The sequence below is a fragment of the Meles meles genome, chromosome 6, assembly GCF_922984935.1.
Source record: "Meles meles chromosome 6, mMelMel3.1 paternal haplotype, whole genome shotgun sequence".
In the NCBI taxonomy this organism is placed as follows: Eukaryota; Metazoa; Chordata; class Mammalia; order Carnivora; family Mustelidae; genus Meles; species Meles meles.
The window spans coordinates 113,959,628-113,981,646 of NC_060071.1; the positions used below are offsets into that span (position 1 = coordinate 113,959,628).

At 38.6% G+C, this 22,019-nt stretch overlaps 1 protein-coding gene across 1 annotated transcript in view; it reads right to left on the bottom strand.

Moving 5' to 3' along the window:
* The window catches only part of KCNH5 (potassium voltage-gated channel subfamily H member 5), a 321,694-nt gene that overhangs the window by 222,187 nt on the left and 77,488 nt on the right, over positions 1-22,019 (bottom strand). Inside the window, exon 7 of the mRNA XM_046010148.1 lies at positions 3,603-4,029. Coding sequence (XP_045866104.1) covers positions 3,603-4,029 — 427 coding nt within the window. The remainder of the gene's footprint in view (positions 1-3,602; positions 4,030-22,019) is intronic.

Consider the following 22,019-nt stretch of genomic DNA (forward strand, 5'->3'; position numbering starts at 1 on the left):
CTCAGGGCTTTCACAAAGGAATCAGAGACAAAACCTGAAGCATGCACATTTTCCTGGCATGTTTCTTCATCAGAGACCTAACTGGAGTGGATTCAAGAACAGGAAATTCTCTTCATAACCATCAAGGACATCTTCAGTTTCATTCATTCATACAACAAACTTAGATTGAGTATGGCATTAAAAACTGTTCAAGGGACGCCTGGGTGGCTCAGTTCGTTAAGCAGCTGCCTTCGGCTCAGATCATGATCCTAGCGTCCTGGCATCAAGTCCCACATCGGGCTCCTTGCTCGGCAGGGAGCCTGCTTTTCCCTCTGGCTCTGCTTGCCACTCTGTCTGCCTGTGCTCACTCTCTCTCTCTCTCTCTCTCTCTCTCTGACAAATAAATAAATAAAATCTTTAAAAAAAAAAAGTTTTAAAAAAAACTGTTCAAAAGCTGAGTATACAGAAGCAAAAAATAGGCAAAGACACTACTTTCATGGAACTTGGCAACAGCCAGACCATGAAGACTTAGAAGGCTGGGAATCTAGATTGTATATTATGTGCAATGGAAAACATTGGAGGCCTTCAAGCAAAGGAATGGTGTGATCTTATTTACCTTAAAAGGGCTACTCTAGATAAACCATGACAGACTGTGGACCCTGAGAATCAAACTGAGGGTTTTCGAGGGGAGGGGTGTGGGGGGTTGGGTGAGCCTGATGGTGGGTATTAAGGAGGGCACTTATTGCATGGAGCACTGGGTATGGTGCATAAACAATGAATGCTGGAACACTGAAAATAAATAAAATAAAATTTTAAAAGGGGGCTACTCTAACTTTCTCTGACTTTTTTCACTTAGCATAATACTCTTTAGCTCCATCCATCACTTCTGGGTAGAGACTATGGGACAACAGTAAAAACAGAAGGAACATATAGGAGATTATAGTAAATGTCCTGACCAGTGACGGTGACTTGGTCTTGAGTGGTAAGCTATGGAAGCGGAGAGAAATAATCAAATGTATTCTGAAGGTAAAGGCAAAAAGACTTGTTATGAAAAGATGTAATAAATGAGAAAAACAGCAATGTAAGATGATTCCTAGGTTTGGAGCCTGAGAAACAAAGTGAAGTGTGCTAACCTTCAACTCTATATAGATTTTATTTTCCCATTATCCTATTGTTTAAAAATCTTGAGAAAAAAGAAAGAAAAATCTAAGTATGCTAGTCTATCCACTCTACAAAACAGTTTGGCAACTTCTTCTAAAAACTAAACATACATTTATTGTGCGTCTCAACAATCTGTTTCCTGGATATTTATCCCAGAGAACAGAGAACTTACATCCAAAAAAAAAAAATTGTACATAAATGTTTATGGCAGCTTTCTTTGTAATGGCAAAAACTGGAAACAATCAAAATGGCTTTTAATAGATGAACAGCTAAACAGTGATATATCCAAATCATGAAATACTACTCAGCAATAAAAAGGAATAAACAGTTGATACACTCTACAACTTAGATGGATTGCAAGGGGTTATACTGAAAGTCAAAAGCCAATTTGAAAAGGTCACATTTTGTATGACTCCATTTGCATAACATTTTCAAAATCAACACTATATAGAAGAGCAAAACAGCAGTTGCCAAGGCTTAAGGATGCTTTGGGGGACGGGATGGGTATGACTATAAAGGAGTAATACGAGGAAGAAAGGTTTTTGTTGTGATGGAACAATCCCGTATCTTGATTTCAGTGGTAGTTAAAGCAATCAACACATAATAAAGCAACACAGAACTACACGTATATATTGTATTAGTGTTAGTGTCGATCACACGCTGGATTGATTATACAGGAGGTAACTATTGGAAGAAATGAGGTAAAGGGCACAAAGGCCTTCTCTATACTATCTTTGCTGCCTCCAGTGAATCAATAATTGCTTCTAAAATTTTTTTAACTCTAACTAAGCTCACGTATAAGACAAAATGCATCATATAAATACTAAAAGCAATATAGTAATAAATACCACATCTGACACAATGTCATCTTCTGAATTTATAACACACCAATACATTTTACCACATTGGGTGTGTAGACAGCAGTTTAATTAGTCATCAGGTTCTCTTTGTATGTAGGAACATATTTCCTCCTAAAAGTCTATGAAGCAGACAGCACTTGGCATTCGCAGTCTACCTCTTTACCTTTAAACAGCAAGTAGGACCCATGCGGTCTTGTTCCTGCACCTGCACGAAGGAATGCAGAGATGGAAGCCAAATTGCCAACACTCTCATGCTCCAATAGCTATCAAAAACCCTCAACTCCAAAAATGTGAACACTGCCTTACACTGACCCAAGATATTGACATTTCATGGGCCACCTGACACTCCCGAACTGCTAACATCTTCCCCATCAGTGTCAAAATGTAAACCTCTGAAATGTGGAATCTCAGAAAGGGCAGCTCAATCCACAAACCAGAGACCATGAACCAAAGGCTTAACAGGTCCTAATAACACAAGTCATACCTCTAGTACAATGATCTTATGGTTACTCTAGAGGTCAGAACTAGGCTTGGATAAATCATCTCAGTCAACTTGAAGGGGTAAATGATGGTGAAGTTTCCCTCAAAATCTTTTAAAACAGCTTCTTTGATATGTATCTCCTAACACAGGAGATCCCAAGGTGGTTTTTTTTTGTTGGTTGTTTTTTTTTTTTTTTGAGAGAAAGAGAGAGTGAGAGAGAGAGCATAAGAGGGGAGAAGGTTAGAGGGAGAAACAGACTTCCTGTGGAGCAGGAAGCCCGATGTGGGACTCGATCCCAGGACTCCGAGATCATGACCTGAGCCAAAGGCAGGTGCTTAACCAACTGAGCCACCCAGGCTCCCGGAGATCCCAAGGTTTTGATCTTCTAACATAATCCAACCTCAGTCGGAGTGGACAACACATGTTCTTTCACTCCTTTAGAGAACATTCTACTCCCTTGAACAACATCCAGACATTTAGTACTCAGGTATGCCTGGCAAATAGTGGACACTTTTATCATTGCCCAATGAGCTTGTATTTACCAATCTTTTCATTCTCTCAAAGAGGCATATATTCAACCTAGAGTGTCTGTAATGAAGACCAGATTTATAAAATTTTTTCTGAGTCTTAATTGTAAAAACCAACATAAAACTATCCTGAGATCAACACTAGTCAAGAATTCAGTTACTAACTAAAGTAGTTTCTAAACTATGCATCTCCCATCATATCCCGTCTGCTTTTTCGGAATTTAATACACTGCCAACAAAACCTATGGGATGTGCCAGATGCTGCCTTTCTAGATGCTGATCTCCCTGGGAAAGAGCTCTGCCAGATAGAATGCTGTGAACAGAATTAAATCAAAGAGTTCCCATCCTGATTTTTCTATCACTCCATCCACACTGTTTTTCATGTGTTAATATATTCTAGAAAAGTAAAATATATTATTTTGCATTTTTATTTTCTAAGGCTGAATAAAAAATTAAACCAATGCAAGTAATACGGATTAAATGCCTTTCTGAAGACAAAGTAGTTTCATTTTAATCCTGTTAGAGAATGGAGTCCGGAAAACTGCCCACAACAATTATTTTTTAATTTTAAAAAGAAAAAAACAAGATACTTACAGCCAACCATCATCATGGCCACTGAAAACATCTTCTCCACATCTGTGGTAGGAGCTATGTTTCCAAATCCTATAGTTGTAAGGCTTGTCATGGTAAAGTAGAGCGAGGACACGTACAGAGAATCCTTGCTGGGTCCTCCTTCCCATATCCCTGCACTGGTGTTATATCGATAAGGAGTCCCAATGCTCAAGGCCAGCTGGTAGAGCCAACTGTCTATTTGGATGGTGTTCGTCACTTCATCGATGACCTCATAGTCCCCAATGCTATACCATATGCAGGCCAGCCAGTGGGCAACCAGTCCAAACACACATACCAGGAGCACGAGAACTGCTGCTCCATACTCCAGGTAATGGTCCAATTTCCTAGCCACACGGCCCAGTCGCAAGAGCCGCACCACTTTCAAAGAACTGAAGAGACTGCTGATTCCCTAAAGGAAAGAAAAGAAATGACATGACTCTTTCAGAAAAAGAAAAGGCTAGGAAACAATTCAATGGTTTACCTTCATGAACCTGATTGCCCATCTATACGCTAAGAACATACACTTAATACAGCTCTGATTTTAAGTCAACAAAAATGCTGAAATGGTAAAGAAACTTTTTTAAACAAACAGATTTTCCCCACCAAGAAATAAGATATTTATGAATTATTAAATAAGACAACTTTTCATTAGCTAAGGGAGATCCAATCTGTCTTCATAAGTGAAGTATAAATAGCACAGAGAAAAACCAAAGGAGAAAATTACTCAAATGCAATATATACAGAGTATAGAAATAGGATGATGAAACCAGGCCTTTTACTACATCTTCCTATAAAACTTATTCTCTACTCGAAAACATTTATTTTTCTTTCTCACTTTATAATAACCATGAGCACCAAACTTTTGAGAAAGGAATCCCAATCTTACTGGCAAGCAAACAGGAAATGCTTCTGGGCATGTGGGGAGAATGAGCAGGTGCCTTTGTTATTTCCACTACCTCTTACCATGACTACTCACAGTCACACTAAGTACTAAATTTGCAGAGTTCTGAAAAAGTTAAAGAGTTGAACATAGAATGGGTACATAATCTGCAAAATCCTATCATCCCCTAACAATAGTCATAGAAAAGAATACCGTAAGGGAGCAGGAGCGAGGTAATTCATATTTTGCTGAGAAGCTTAAATCCAATACAACATTATCCAAATGGAATACAGCCTACACTTTCTTCAAACACTGAAAATCCCATAGTAATTTTTTTTGGGGGGGGGAGCATATAATAAGCCATGTGGGGAAGGAGGATAAATTCATTCTTGATGCAGGGAGGGGAGACTGAGCTGTGACTGGGAAGCCTCTCATCGGACCATCACTTCCAAACCTCATGAGGTCTATGACTCCATTATTGCCAATTCTTTCTCCCAGGGGGGAGACAAGGAGTCTAGCATAACTCACTCTGAGCTTCCTTATGACCAACACAGATGAATTGGTTGGTGTAACGGGACAGATGTGACATTAGTAAGACTCCAATTTTGGCACCAAAGGGTTTTTTTTTTTAATATTTTATTTATTTATTTGACAGAGAGAGGTCACAGTAGGCAGAGAGGCAGGCAGAGAGAGAGGGAGAAACAGGCTCCCCACTGAGCAGAGAGCCCGATGCGGGGCTCGATCCTGGGACCCTGAGATCATGACCTGAGCCGAAGGCAGCGGCTTAATCCACTGAGCCACGCAGGCGCCCCTTGGCATCAAAAGGTTTTTGATAGTTAAGGTGAAACGGTTAAGAATTCATTTGGTTGGGACGCCTGGGTGGCTCAGTTGGTTAAGCATCTGCCTTCAGTTCAGGTCATGATCCCAGAGTCCTGGGATTGAGTCCCACTTCGGGCTCACTGCTTAGCAGGGAAGCTGCTCCTCCCTCTGCCTACAGCCCCCCCTTCTTGTGTTCTCGCTCTCTGACAAATAAATAAAACCTTTAAAAAAAATGCATTTGGTTATATTATACTCCATATGGTAGCATATGACTGAGATATTTTAAAATAAATATTTGAAAGAGAGAAAATGAAAAGAAGTAGAAACAAGAGAACTTGTGGAAATGAAAGTAGCAGGAACATTTTGACAGTTTTCTGTCTCAGGCTCAATACCTTAGGTCTGGCTCTATTTCAGTTCCTACCCTCAAATGCTGTGGCATCAATGCAGCCTTAAAATAAATCCTCATTTTGCTTGAACACTTGAGGGGAGAAAACAGACACTGAAGTTTAAGCGGTTAAAAAAAGTAGAATTATGAAAATTCAGAAGACGAAATGGCAGAATTCAGTGATACAAGATCTTGAAGGGTAAGAAGATTTAAGACAACTTGGAAGCTTTCAGAAATGGAACCTTGTAATCACGAACAACAAAGAGACAAAAATAAGCATTTATTAATCACTTCAATAGGCCAACCTCTGAGTTAGGCCCTCGGGGCACTAAAATAAATATGCCTCATTTCTGCTCTAAAGAAACCCGTAGTCCAAATGCATGACAAACTCAAACAGAACTAAATTAAAAAATAAATCTCGTGCTGCTGTGGATGTTGTTGTCTAGTTAGCTTGAAATTTCAAAGGGTTATGATACTTCTGATAAAGTACTGCACAGAAGGGGCACGTGGGTGCTTCAGTTGGTTCGGCATCTGACTCTTGATTTCAGGTCATAATCTCAGGGTCATGAGATCAAGCCCCATGTTAAGCCCTACACTGGGCTCCATGCTGTGTGTGAGGCCTGCTTAAGAGTCGCTTTCTCCCTCTCCCTCTGCCCCTCCCTGCCTCTCCCTCTCTTTCTCTCTTAACACATACACACACACACACACACACACACAAAACTGCACAGAAGAGTCATTTCTACTTGAAATTTTTTTTCCTCTAAAAACAAAGAGAAGAAAAAACAGAGGAAATCTTTATTCTCATTCAAAGGAAAAAACAGTCACCACTCTCAACCAGAACGCAGAGAATCAGCACCTACTAAAATTAGGTCCAAATGCTGGAGGACACGCTCCCCTGATCTCTGACACAAGCCGAGTTCTTCAAAAGGAGTTGGTCCACCCTGAAAGTTACCTGCTCAGGACCCCACTTAATCAAAAAGCACCATTCTTATGGCCACGTCCAACACTACTTCAACATTACAAAATATTTTGTAAGCACTATAAACTCTGCCACAGGTTCTGTGAACCACTCCCTCCTGGGTTTTACCAACTCTCCAACTAACATCTCTTACAAAATCGTTTTCTAGGTATACCCCTCTCCATGCTTCTGTGACGTGTTAGGGTTCTCATCATGATTATGCTCAGCCCTCAGCCCATATGCCTGATTCAACCGACTTCTGTACATGGAATTCACCAGTCTACTTCGTAGCACAAAACCGTCTCCTGACTTACTGATACAGAAGCCAAGCACCCACTATATATCTCAGTTTAAATAGCTCACAGGTGTTCAAAAGGTAACTGGTCCCAAAGGGAATCCCTTGCTCCTACTGAATGATTCTCTATCCCCTACTCTTGTGAGTGACGCCGTTACCTGCCCCAACCCCCAGACGTAGGGTTGAGCCTCCTGCCACATCCAGCTGACTATCAAGTGTTATCAAAGGATGTAAGTGCTCAAAATACATCTACTTAATAAATCTCTCAAAAATTTCCCTTCTTTCCTATTCCCAAAGCCTTGTTCTGATCATGACTTCATGTTTTTACTTACTTGTGTAGCAGGAAAAGCCTCCCCATCAGCCACCTTAGTCCTGTTCCTACTTCCTTTAATTCACAGATCACACTATACAGGCTATGAGTCTGATGTATATTTAAATCATATCTATTTATTACTGTCACTCTCCAATCTTTACTGTTACCTCATACCTATAGGGTTAAGTATTAACTCCTCACCATGACATGCAAAGCCCTTCAGAATCTATTGTCTGCCTATCTGGCCAGCATCTCTCCCACCAATTCCTCCTCCTGCCTTCTATATTCCAGCCACACTCAGCTACGCGTAGTTCCCAGAGGCCCATCTGTTTCACGTCATGTTACTAGTTGCTCCTTCTTTAAGGGTTTGTCCCTCCCACTCTCTTGGTGGCTAGCATCTTTTAATTACAGTATATGACAAAACACTGTCTCCTCTGTGTGCATTTCCCTGACATCTCCACCGTCTCCCATCATCTTCATTGACATACCTTCATCTCCCCCACCCTGAGAGTTGAGTTATTCCTTTATGTTATCATCTACTCTTGCACATTTCTATCACAACAAGTATCACAAAACACCTTATTACAAATCTAGCTTGAATGCATGACATTTTAGGAAACTCTAGAACTCTTGAAGAATATATCTAGTGTCAGTTACAAAGCTCTGTTGATGGTAATATGCTCAGCAGTCAATACCTTCAATGAATGTATGAAAAGACTTACACAACACAAGCAAATGTGGATGGACTAAATTTAGGGAGGGATAATTAATAATAGACACGATGTGATTTAATAGTAAATTACAGGCAACAAAACAGGCAATGTGATTTTGAGTTATGTTAATAAAGACATGGCAAGGAGTAGGAAAAAGAAATTCTCCTTAATCTCTGATGACCACCACAAGTATAGGAGATACATAATATATATTCAGCAGAGGACTGCCAAAAAAAAGAACTCGGAAAAATACCATATTGGGAAATATGGAAGGAAATGGAAAAAAGGAGACCGGGCATTATAATTGTGTTCAAATACACAGGGCCCTGATGAAGGTTAAGCTCATTCTGCATAATCCTCAGGAGGTAACATGAATCATAGTTGGAGCTACAGGGATAGAAGGACGCAATAAAGATTTTATCAGGCCTGTACTACACACTTCCACACAATAAACCAACCAGAAAGCAAGATCAATCATTGCTACTTAGAAAAGACAATCACAAAAATCGCTTCTCAGCCTTTTGGCTAAGATCAAGTGAAAAGACAATCACAATAATATTGAACACCTACTACAGCCCAGCTACTATTATAACTGCCTTATATGCATTAACTAATTTAATCTCCAACACAATCTGATGTGGTAGGTATCATTATTAAAACACAGCCTAGGGGCACCTGGGTGGTTCAGTCAGTTAAGCGGCTTACTTTTGGTTTTGGCTCAGGTCATGATCTCAGGGTCATGAGATTGAGCCCCCAGGTCAGGCTCCAGGCTCAGCGGGGAGTCTTCTTGGGATTCTCTCTCTCCCTCTGCCCCCCCACCACCCAAATGGTATGTTTGCATGTACCCTTTCTAAATAAATAAATAAATCTTTTAAAATTTGTAATTGAAGGGGACCCTGGGTGGCTCAGTGAGTTAAAGCCTTTGCCTTCAGCTCAGGTCATGATCTCAGGGTCCTGGGACCGAGCCCCGCGTCAGGCTCTCTGCTCAGCAGTGAGACTGCTTCCTCCTCTCTCTCTCTGCCTGCCTCTCTGCCTATTTGTGATCTCTGTCTGTCAAATAAATAAATAAAATCTTTAAAAAAAAATTAAAAATAAAATAAAATTTGTAATTAAAAAAAAAAAAACAAAACCATAGCCCAGAAAGGTTAAGTAATTTGACTAAGTTCACACGGCCATTAAGAGAGGCTGAGATTCAAATATAGGCAGTCTGGCTCCAGACTCCCTGCTTCTAAGCACCTCATTATCTGACCTCAGTCCGAAATTCTGTATTATACCTAAAGCACAATGTGTAATTTAAGTACATTAGTACCTGCAATACCAGCTTATATGTGGCCATTCTCTACATGACTGAATAAAGGAGATGAAACACCTTGCCACCGTCTTCTCCCCACCCAGGCACAGCCGTGGCCCACTGCAGGGGTATATGGAGGCCCTAGAATTCTGTAGAGTCTGCAACTCTCTAATGTGGACAAGCTCACTGCATCCCCACAACAGCAGGATTCCTATATCCATTGTTCATATGAGGACACCAAAGCTCAGACGTAGTAAATGACTTGTCCAAAGTCAGAGAGCTAGGAATGAATGGAAGCATCATTCAGACCTAGTCCCTCAGATTCTTAGTGCATTTCACACAACCACCAATGGCTGTGCAGTCTTTCTGTCCTTATCCCCAACAATCCGTGCCATATTCATCTTTCTAATACACAATACCCTCCAGGGACTCATCACAGGTATCGCATTAACCACAGTCTCCAGCATAGGCCTTCAAGGTTCCCAGGCCCACCTCCATCTGCACTGCCAAGATGTTTCCAACCATGCCTCTGCATAGCAATAGTGCTCAGGTCAAACCAAACTCCTGTTTGCTCCCAAAGACAACCCCAAAATTTCACCTTTGAATCTGTCCACAGTGTTCCCTTCAACTACTTATAAAATCAGGAACCGTTAATCAAAGTGAATAATATGCAAATTGGCAAGTCTGCTTTACTTGGAAAGTTGTTTTAACTTTCTCTTTCTCCACTGTTTTGTATCAAAGGGAATTCAACGCAATCATTATAACCAAAACTCAAAGTGAAATGACTTGCTTTTAAAATGTGATAGAATAGTAACTACTCTTCAACAAAGCAGGAATGGATATCCAATGGAAAAAAGACCCAAAGAAACTGATGAAATAAGTAAAACTTGAAATAACATAAATGTCCTTCTCCAGTATAAGCGGTAAATACATAACCACACATTCATTCAATGGAATGCTACCCAAAAATTAATAAGAACAGACTATCTATATACAACAACAAGAATGAATCTAAAAAGAATCATGTTGAGCAAAACAGACCAGATACCAAAGATTATATACTATATGATTTCCTGTATAAAAAGTGTAAAAATAGGTAGAACTCTTCTATGGAATTAGAAGTCAAGATAGTGGATCCCTTTATTAGGGGAGTAGTAGTGACTATGAGGGGCATGAGGGGGATTGTGGGGTTCTGGAAACATTCTGTTTCTTAATAGGACAGTGATTACTAGGTGTGCTCACTTTGTGAAAACTCTTTGAGTGCCACACTTAAGTATGTTATGTTCTGGAAAATCCAGCTCACTGCTGTGTTGTTAACGTGTCATCACAGTACGTTATTCAGATTAAGGATTTCTTCTGCATCACAAGATTTTTTTTTTTGAGGAGGGGGAGTCATATTCAATATTGTATTCAAATTAGAGGCTTTCCTTATTTATGACACTCTCACCTTTAAATTGGGTCACAAGAGTATTTAACTCCTTGTTTAAATTTGAATTTCATGCACAGAATAACACTGGACACTTCTGAAGGCCGATCCTCAAAAAGCACCCTCCTTCTGAACTACCACCGTTTTGATAACAACATCTTGATTCTGTACTTTCTACCAGTTCTATCTGCTCACCCACTGTCTGCTTCATTTCACTGCACACTTTCCAGTACTCCTGGGCCCTCCTCTGAATCCCACCAGTTTTCTGCCTCCATCCCCACCTCTGAGCTCTTAGCATACAAATCCCTGGGGTCCCACAGGTGGAAGAGAATTTCAAACACATGAAATGTAAGAGGGAACACAGAAGGCTAATGGAGAACCTTCAGTCGTCAGCCTTCTACCCTTCCAGCTAATTTCCTTATTTGACAAGCCCCTCGGGCCACAGGAGCACAACAAACAATATCCAGGAGACATCTCTGAGTTCTCAGCTCCTGCTATTTTTAATGGATTCCCACATTAAAGAGATGTGGGATGCTATTAGCATAAAGACAATGTACTTCAAAGATAAAGCCATTTAAAACACAGATCGATGCTCTCACTGCATCATCACTAATGACAGTAGGCAAATGGCTGAGCTAATATTTTTCTCCTACTTTCTTCCCTTCTTGCTCTATAAAGAGAAAAGGGATGATCCGAGAACTTTCTTATCCAAGGACACATGACAAATAAGTGGGAGTGACAGCAGAAACACGGCTTTGTTATACCCAGTGCACAGTGCTTCACATACCTCTTGCATTCCCACACACAGGATGTTGTGGTAGATTGTTTGCAAGTAGAAAAAAAGAAGACTGTGGTTATTTTCCTTCCTGTATCCACATCCTTTGGCAATGTGACTTTGCAACTCCTACCTTCAAGAGATGAGATCTCTTTCCCCAACCCTTGAGTCTGAGCTGGCCTTAGGACTTGCTTTGGCCAACAGCATGTGGCATAAGTGACATTGTGCCCTTCTAAGCCTAGACCTCAAGAAGGATAGCCCTCTACTCACAGTCTTGGAAGCCAGACTACTGGCTATGTGAAGACCTATAAGGCTTTCGAATAATGAGAAACCAAAGCAGCAGCCCTCTGAGTCATCCATTTGAGCCATCCCAGATCTGTCAGCTACCAAGCAACTCAGCAATCTACCACGAATGCATGGGTAAACATAGCTGAGATAAGTTAAACCTAGCCCAAGTTAGCAGAACCACTTATGAGTCAAAGACTTGTGAGTTTTAAAGAAATGGTGGTTACTAACCACAAAGTTCTGGAGTAGTTTGTGATGCAGGGAGAAAAGCTAACTGATACAAATGTGGGGAAAACACGTATGTTTTATGTACGCAGAATTTCAGACTTTGGTATGACTTAATACTGGGACAACATATATACCTACTAGATATAAAGGTCCCATTTTAACAAGATTATCCAATACAGGTAAGATATGGATATGTAAAATAAAGTTTAATATACAAATGCTAGATATTACTTATTTTTCATATTGGGAAATGTGTTACTATTTTGCTTTGAATAGATTCGTGACAATGACTATTCCATGAAAATAGAGAACTCAAAGTTATTATTCACATATTTCCTAAACATTTTTCAAATCCAACCTCACCTAAAATTTTCCCATCCTCTAGGTAACTTTATTACCCATGTAGATGAGACTTCCAATACCTTGGCTTCACAGTTTCTTTACCAATTCCTCTCCAATAATCTTTCTACTTTTCCTCAGACACCCAATCACATGGTCATAATCTGAAATTTGTCATATCCTAAACGTTTTTCCAGCTCTGAAGTCTTGAACTCAACCACCCAGTTATCTGAACATTTCCTCTTCTCTGATGAGCTAACTGGTCCAATTACAACGCAATAGTAGTTCAACCTTATTGAAACTCCAGTCCACCAACAGATCTACTTTTTATCAGTCTGTCAGCTCTCTCCATTTTCCACTCTCTTCTTTATGCAGCCCCATAATGGCAATAACACTATACACCCTTACACCCTGAATTCCTTAACATCTCTGTCTCTTCATTATAACCTCTATCAAAATCCAAATCCTAGCTCAATTATCAGCTTTCTTCATCCCTGTGTTAACAGTCAAGAAATTCATAATTTTGAACATATAATAGGTCAGACTGGTTCCACTATAAACTCATTATCATTAATCTCAAAGCATCTCACAACTAACTGTTTTACTGCCTTTCTTATGAATTCATGCCCTCACTATTTTTCCAACTTTATCTACTCTGCTCAAAATCCTGACCATTCCCCTCTTCAACTACATTCTTCCCATAGACGTTTAAACATCTCATGTGTCTCTCACTGAAAGATGATGGATGGATGGATGGATGGATAGATAGAGTTTGCAAGAAACTTGCAAGAAACTGCACCCTCCCATTCCAGACCATGTCCCTGGGCCTCCTTTAATATCTGAGCAAATGTCAGCATTAGTCATTTGATTAAGCAAACCAGAAACCGAGTATTCTTGTCACCCCTCTGACATCTCTGACCCCAATGTATCTTAAAATCCTATTCATTTTAGCTCCTAAATATCCCTCAGATTTATCCATTTCTCCCCATCTCCACTGTCACTACCTAAGACCATGCTTCTAGCATCTGTCTCCTGGATCTACAGATGTTTCTTAATAAGTTTCAAGTCATTTATTTGACTCCAACCAATGTGCTCTAAACACTATATGAGTTACCTTTCAAAATCACCCCCAGTTTAAAATTACATGATAGCCTCCCATTGTTCTAAAATCTGTTTTGGTTTACACAGACCTGCATGGTGTGGCCCCTGTCTACCACTCTAACCTCATCCTTCAACACTCTTAAGCTCACTCTTCATCAACCTTCAGCTTTTGGATACACCTTGCTCCCTCAAACATAGCGTTTATGCACCTGCTAAACTTTCATGCCCTCTGTCCTTAGCTTAGCTACATCTATTCCTACTTCAGATCTCAGTTCAATCATTGCTTCTTCAGGGAAACTTTCCTGTCCAGGCTACATCAGGTCATTTCATTATATAATCTCAAAGGACCATGTACATTCTCTTCATGATATTTGCTGTTTGTGACTGTATATGTTTTGTTCATCCTCTTATTCCTCGCATGTTGTTTAACACTCTCTTGCATGTAGTGCCAAATATTTACTGAATGAATACATTATTTAAAGAATAAACTAACCACTACATAAATCTTTCATAATTTCTGACTCGTCCGCCATTGTTATCATAATTAATAATTAACAGCTATTCCATCTTCATGGATAGCACCATATAAGGCAACTTGGTAAAAACCAACAAAACAATAATGTTTCATTTGATAAGCATTGGGTTCTTACTCTAGAGAGATTATGTACATGAATGACTACATAGTGCATTTCCATTTTCTTTTGCAGAACATAATTTAAAAACAAAGAAAATTACAAAGTGCATTTGTTATCTGTACCTCTAACCCAGATAACCAATTCCATTGTCTCCTTCTTATTCAAAACTCACATCTCCAACTCCTTCTACCAAGACATCTATGGGGAAATAATCCTAATTACTCCATGCATTAGTTAATATGCTTTAGAGAAGAATCTCAGCTTTGATAATTTGTACATACCATCTGTTTTAGCCAATTTATATTCTTATCAGAACACTGGGATAGATAGATGATAGATAGATAGATGGATGAATAGACAGACAGATGAAGAGCAGATCTCTATCTTCAGTAACATCCATAATATACTTTTTAAGTGCCTCTTATTTTGGAAAAGATTTTCCCTTTACTATCCATTGGGTCCACAGTGAATACAAAGCATGACTAAAATACATACCCTAAAAAGAGGTATATTGCCCGAAGCTTCAATTTTTTTTCAAACATTATGATACATGTAAAAGCAAACTAAATTGGAGGATGCTTTAAACCCTTCAGTAACTTGTTGCTGCCTTTACAATAATCCAAATGCCTTAATGCAACCTGCCTTACCTCTACACTCTCACCTTGTGCATCTCTGTCTTCTGTCCTCTATACTCCAGTCATAGAAAACTTTATTCTATTCTTCAAAAATGTAATATCCTCTCATTTGGGGGTTTCTAAACATGATGTTTAAAACACTCCCCTGAACCTACCAATCACCGCTTCTGCCTGGCTAACTGCTACTTATCTTTCAGGTCTGTCCCCTCTTCAGAGACTTCTCTTAACTATTCTTAACTATTCCTCATGGTCCTCAAGTAGATTAAGACCCTTGTTTTACAGTATAAATGCTTGGTCCAAGAAGAGCTGAGGGAATAATGGAGAGTGAGAGTTGAAGCAGAGAAAGGCTGAGGTGGCCAAGATGGACCATGTGCTGGTGAAAGTTAAGAAGATTCAGGAATGAGAGCCATGAGACAAGCAAAGGAGAAAAGAAGGTAAGAATTCCATCAGTAAAGAAAAGACAAGAAAGGATATCAACAGGACTAAGTGAATCATACTAACAGTGGAACACTCAGATCTAGAAATTCTGGAAAAATAGAAGAGCAGAGTGAACAGTCATGGCCTCCAAAATTATTTTCTAAAAGTGGCCCTTTTCCAACAACCAGAATGATAATATGCAACAATATGGTGTTAAGGCTATAATAAAAAGATAAAGCAATCTCAAAGCAAGGCTGTGAGACATGCAAAGAAGGTAGTCAAAGGGTAGCTCCCCCTTGGTAAGCTTTTCCCTCCCTACCTAACTCTTCTGCCAAGCACTCACTTCCAGTCTTGGCTGTGTCTTAGGCCAAGGTTTCTACAGCTCTCATGGTCCAAGACCACCCATTAGTTCCTAAGGTCCCTTTTCTTTTCCAAAATTCTGAAAAAGTCTGTCTTTATATTATATCTCCCATCATTTCAGGTTACTTGAGTGTCTTTTCTTTGCAATAAGAACAATAAAATCTTAACCTAACAGCTACATTTAGCCCAGTACATGCTTTCTTACATGGCTCAACTCCTGATCATCCTAGTCATTACCTATCTCTTACTGCCCTGTATTATTTCTATGTAGAGAGCATCTGAAATTTTTATATACGTGTGAAATTTTCCATATATGTTTACTGGTTTTCCCCACCGGAATAAAAAAAACTCTGACAAAGACAGCCTTAACATAGCCTGATTAAACTTTAGACAGGCTTTTTCCTTGACTCTAGGTCCCTGACCTCCCTTTTCTTAGAGCATTTACTTTAGAAAGCTTCCAATTATAAATTCTTTCTCTGCGCCTTTGAGATATAAATCTTCTCTCCGACTCTTGTCAGTTGTATAAGCCAGGAATGTCTTTCTCAAGGACTTGGGAGCCGTCCCTTTGAAGCTTATCAAGAACAACAGCACCCCTATCTCTCAGTGTCTGTGGGAGATTCGGAGCCTAACTTTGATGACACCAATTAGCAAACACAGGTGGTTTAACCACACTGACTAACTTCTTTGCCTTCTGTTTCAGCAAAGTTCAATCTCCCTCCTCTACTTGAACAAAACCTTTCTTCCCACTTTTTTTTTTTAAAGATTTTATTTATTTATTTGACAGAGAGATCACAAGTAGGCAGAGAGGCAGGCAGAGAGAGAGGAGGAAGCAGGCTCCCTGTGGAGCAGAGAGCCTGATGCGGGGCTCGATCCCAGGACCCTGAGATCATGACCTGAGCCGAAGGCAGCGGCTTAATCCACTGAGCCACCCAGGCGCCCCCTTTCTTCCCACTCTTAACAAGTGTTCAGTGCGATTTCTCTTTGACAGTTCCAGGAAGGTAGAGAGGATTTGTGTGCTTCTTCACTGCTAAGGTTCCCAATATTTATAATAAAGAATTAGCTCAATATATACCTCTTGAATGAATGGTTGAATGAAGCCACATACGCATTTTTGACTTTGAGATGACTTTGAGAGAAAAATAAATCCCTCTTGAGCTATTCCTTTATATTTCTGAATGTACTACCACATCTCAAAATTCAATCTATGTACATGGCTTATTAATCACACTAAAGAAAAGAAATTATCAGTCCTAGTGACATAGCTTTATTTTATGTACTGACAGGCTTCTGCACATGGAAATTTTATTCCCTAAACATGAATACTTTCTTTGCCAATAAAGGTAAAACTGTTAAATATATGTGCTACTATTAAATGTTTGTTAGATTTTAATCTTTTTTTTAATTTCTTTTCAGTGTTCCAGAATTCATTGTTTATGCACCACACCCAGTGCTCCATGCAATACATGCCCTCTGTAATACCTGAATACAAGTAATCAAATGGTTGTAAAATTCTAGCATAGTTGAGTTAAAAATTCTGCTAGCCTAATGATTTATAATCATCACAAAATAACAATTGCACAACCTCCTATCACCTAGGCCTCTTCACTTACTATGACCAAAACAATACAACATCTGCAAAAACTCAAATAAAACTTGTGAGTTTGGCCATTCATAATGCAGTATGAGCTTATGTATAAATGTGGTAACTAAAGGTAGCTGATTTTGACTGAAACAATGACATAAGCACAAACAAATCACAGTGAAAACTGGCATCTTCTGGAAAAATGTACACCAGAAATTTGATTATAAAGTCCATATTTGTATCCATAATGCTGACCAAGTAAACATTCAGACTCAAAAGACTGCCATAAACTGAACTCAGACTCAGAAGGATACAGGGCAGAAATCACTGGTTACGAGTAAGGCAGCAGAAGGCATCATCTTCTGCAAAACTTGACCTCATAGCTATCTATGTAGCAGTCCACAGAGCTATGTTAGCTGTTCCCCTCTTCCAAGGGGGCAACTCAAAAGTAAGCAAATGAGACTCAATTGGTAAGTATAGGACCATCCTGACTTAAAGACTAGAGAACTGACACTGTGCAACCTCACACTCAGCCTGAACAGTCGGAACTGAAACCATATCTTACTGTTTCTGTTAACATGACTTTATGCTAATCCTGTCTTCCTTAGCATGACTTAATTTTTCCAGGTTTCTCCCGCCCAGGAAAATGGTTTGATTTTTCATCACAGGAACTTCCCAAAGACCCAGCAACTCTTCAGCAGGAAGCATAAACAGTTTATGCCCTAATATTCTTTGAATTTTTTGCCTCAAAATCCTCACCTCGCTGTTTCCACCAATCCTGAACTATTGTACCATGATCCTTGAAATTTACCCAATCCTAACTTTTCACTTGGAGAAGTAATAAAGGATGCTAAATAGGGTGGCCATCCATATACTTTCATCTGAGTGTATGGGTAAAAGTCAAGTGTGGGTAAACTACCAATCTAATCCTCAGTAAAAATATAAATGGTTTTTTATTGTTCTTAGAATCACTAACATTGTTAAGGTGCTTTCTCAAGCAGAAAAGAACTGGGAGGTATAAAGGACTTAAAACTGTAGCTAAAGTTTTTGAAAGCAGGCACTAAAAAACCTATGTCTGAACAGAAGGTAGAATCACCCCCAAGGCAATACATGAAGATTTCATGACAGTTAAAGTCTCATGCTCTTCAGAGTAAGGAAAGTTATCAGGATAAAGAGGGGCATTGAATAATGATAAAATGGTCAAATCTCCAAAAGGTAATAGCCTTAATGTGTATGCGCCTAACAAGAACATCAGAATATGTGATGGAAAAAGCTAGCAGAACTACTAGGAGAAATAGATAAATCTACTGTTACAGTTGAAGACTTCTGTGCCTCTCTATCAGAAACGGTCACATCTAGCAGACAGAAAATCAGTAAGAACATAGTAGAACTCAACAGCACCATGAATCAACTGGACATAATTGACATTGATCAACTATTTTATATGAAAACAGCAAAGAAAACACATTCTTCTCAAGCTCACATAAAACATTACTAAGATAGAACACATTCTGGCCCAACACACACCTTAACAAATTTAAAAGAACAGAGGTCACACAGTGTTTGCTTTTAGATCACAATGGAATTAAGCTAGAAATCAACAATAGAGAGAAAATCTCAAAATACTTGGAGACTAAACAACATACTTCTAAACAAAAATGGGTCAAATAAGAAATCTCAAGAAATTTTTTTTAAGTTTTTGAACTAAATAAAAATGAAAATATAATGTATCAAAATTTGTGGGATGAAGTGAAAGTAGTGCTTAGAGGGAAATTTATAGCTTTGAATGCAAATATGAGGAAAGAAGAAAGATCAAAAATAAATAAAGTGAACTTCCACCTTAGCAAACTGAAAAAAAAGAGAAAATTAAGTATAAAGTAAGCAAGAAGAAAAGACATAATGAAAATTAGAACCAAAAAAAATTAGTGAAATTGAAAATAAGAAATCATAGAGAAAAGTCAACAAAACCAAAAGCCTGTTCTTTAGAAAGATAGATAAAATTAAGATTCTAGCCACAGTTAATAAGGAAAAAAAGTAGAGAAGACACAAGTTACTAATATGAGAAATAAAAGAGAGAACGTCACCACATAGACATTAAGAGAATAGTAACAATAATAGTAATAGAGGGGAGCATGGGTGGCTCAGGCAGTTAAGCAGCCGGCTCTCAGTTTTGGCTCAGATCATGATCTCAGGTCCTGGGACAGAGCCCCACATTGGACTCTGGGCAATTGGACTCAGGGAGTCTTGAGGATTTCTTTCCCTCTCCCTCTATCTTCCTCCTCCTCTCTCTCTCTTTCTCTTCCTCTCTCTTTCTCGGTCATAAATAAATAAATTTTTTAAAAAATAGTAATAAAATACTATGAATAATTCTAGAAGATATGGACCAATTCCTTGAAAGATGCGACCTGCCCAAACTCACACAAGAAAAAATAGGCTATTTGAAAAGAACTATATCCATTAAACAAACCAATTCAGTAATAACCTTCCAAAATTACCCCAGGCCCAGATGAGTTCATGGGTGAATATCTCAGGAAGAAATACACCAATTTCTACAATCTTTTCCAGAGGTAGAAGTAGATATGATACTTCCTAACTCATCTTTCAGAATCCAGAATTACCCTACTACCAAAATCAAAGATATTATGAGAAAAGAAAACTACAGACCAATATTTCTTATGAACATAGATACAAAAATCCTCAAAAAAATTGCAAATATATAATATATTAAATATACCCAACAGTATATAAAAATGATCATATTATATGCCCAAGTAGAATTTTTCCTAAGTATGCATGGTTGGTTTAACACTCAAAAATCAATTAAGGTAATCCATAACATCACAGACTAAAGAACAAAGATCACATGATTATATCAATAGATGCAGGAAAAAAGCACTTAATAAAACATAATAGTCATTCATAATAAAAACTCCCAGTGGGACGCCTGGGTGGCTCAGTGGGTTAAGCCTCTGTCTTCAGCTCAGGTCATGATCTCAGGATCCTGGGATCGAGCCCCACATCGGGCTCTCTGCTCAGCAGGGAGCCTGCTTCCCCCTCTCTCTCTGCCTGCCTCTCTGCCTACTTGTGATCTCTGTCTGTCAAATAAATAAATAAAATCTTTAAAAAAAAAAAAAAAACCACCCAGAAAACTAGAAAGAGAGGAACTTCCTCTACTTGATAAAGAACATCTATAAAAAAAAAAAAAAAAAAAAAACCTACAGCTAACATTATAATCACATAAAGACAAGATGTTTATGAGGAAAACCACAAAATTCTGATGAAGGAAATCAAAGAAAAACTAAATAAATGGAGTGATATCCCATGCTCATGAAGAGGAATACTCAATATTGTCAAGAGGTCAGTTCTTCTCAGGGTGTCTGGGTGGCTTAGTTGGTTAAGCACCTGACTCTTGATTCCAGCTCAGGTCATGACAGGGTCATGAGAGCAAGCCCCACGTTGTACTCCATGTTCAGCAGGAAGTCTACTTAAGATTCTCTCTTCCCAAGGAAAAAATAAAACAAAATGAAATCAGAGAGGGAGACAAACTATAAGACACTCTTAAGCCTAGGAAACAAACTGAGGGTTGTTGGAGGGGAGAGGCTGGATGGGGTAACTGGATAATGGACATTGAAGAGGGCACACGATGTAATGAGCCCTGGGTATTATGTAAGACTGACGAATCACTGACCTCTACTTCTGAAACCAATAACAGATTGTATGTTAATTGAATATAAATAAATTTTAAAAATAATAAGATTCTGTCTTTTCCTCTCTCCACTCTTCCTCCTACAATTTCTCTAAAATAAATAAATCTTTAAAAAAAAAAAAAGATGTCAATTCTTGATCTGTAGTTATAACAGAATCCTGATCAAAATACCAACAAGTTATTTTGTGGATATCAATAAACTGATTCTAAAGTTTATATGAAGAGAAGCTGTGAACAGCCAACTCAATATTGAAGGAGAAGAACAAAGTTAGAGGGCGGATACTACTCAACTTCAACATTTGATTTAAGCCTGTAGTAGTCAAGACAATGTGGTGAAAGTAGAGACAAATAGATCCAGGGGACAAAACATAGAGCCCAGAAACAGACCCACATAAATATAATCAACTGTTCTAAACAAAGGAGCAAAGGCAATACAATGGAGCAAAGATAGTTTTTTCAACAAATGTTACAACTGGACATCCAAATGGGGAAAAAAAATGAATGTACACACAGACCTCAAACCCTTTATAAAAATTAACTCAAAATGGATAATAGACCTAAATTTAAAACACAAAACTAAAACTTCTAGACGATAACATGGGAGAAAACTAGGTCACCTTGGTTTTGGTGATAACTTTTTAGATACACCAAAGTCATGATCCATAAAAGAAATAATTAATAAAATAAACTTCAGTAACATTAAAAGCTGTTCTGTGAAAGATACGATCACAAGAATGAGAAGACAAGCCACAGAATGAGAGAAATATTTGTAAAAGATGTATCTTATAAAGGACCATTACATAAAACTTACAAAGAACTCTCAAAATTCAACAAGGAGAAAATTAAAAACTTGATCAAAAAATGAGCAAAAGATCTGGACAGACACTTGACCAAAGGAAATATTGATAGAAAACAGGTGTATGAAAAGCTGTTCAACATCTTATGTCATTAGGGAATTGCAAATTAAAACAATAAGGAGACAACACTATACATCTATTAGGATAATCAAAATCCAAAACACTGACAACACCAAATGCTGGTAAGGATGTGGATCAACAGGAACTCTCATTCATTGCTGATGAAAATGCAAAATGGTACAGCAGCTTTGGAAGATAGTTCAGCAATTTCTTACAAAATTGAACATAATCTTCCCATATGATCCAGCAATTGTGTTTCCTGGAATTAACCCAAATGAGCTGATAACTTACTCCTACACAAAAACCTACATGCAAAGTTTACAGCAGCTTTATCTGTAA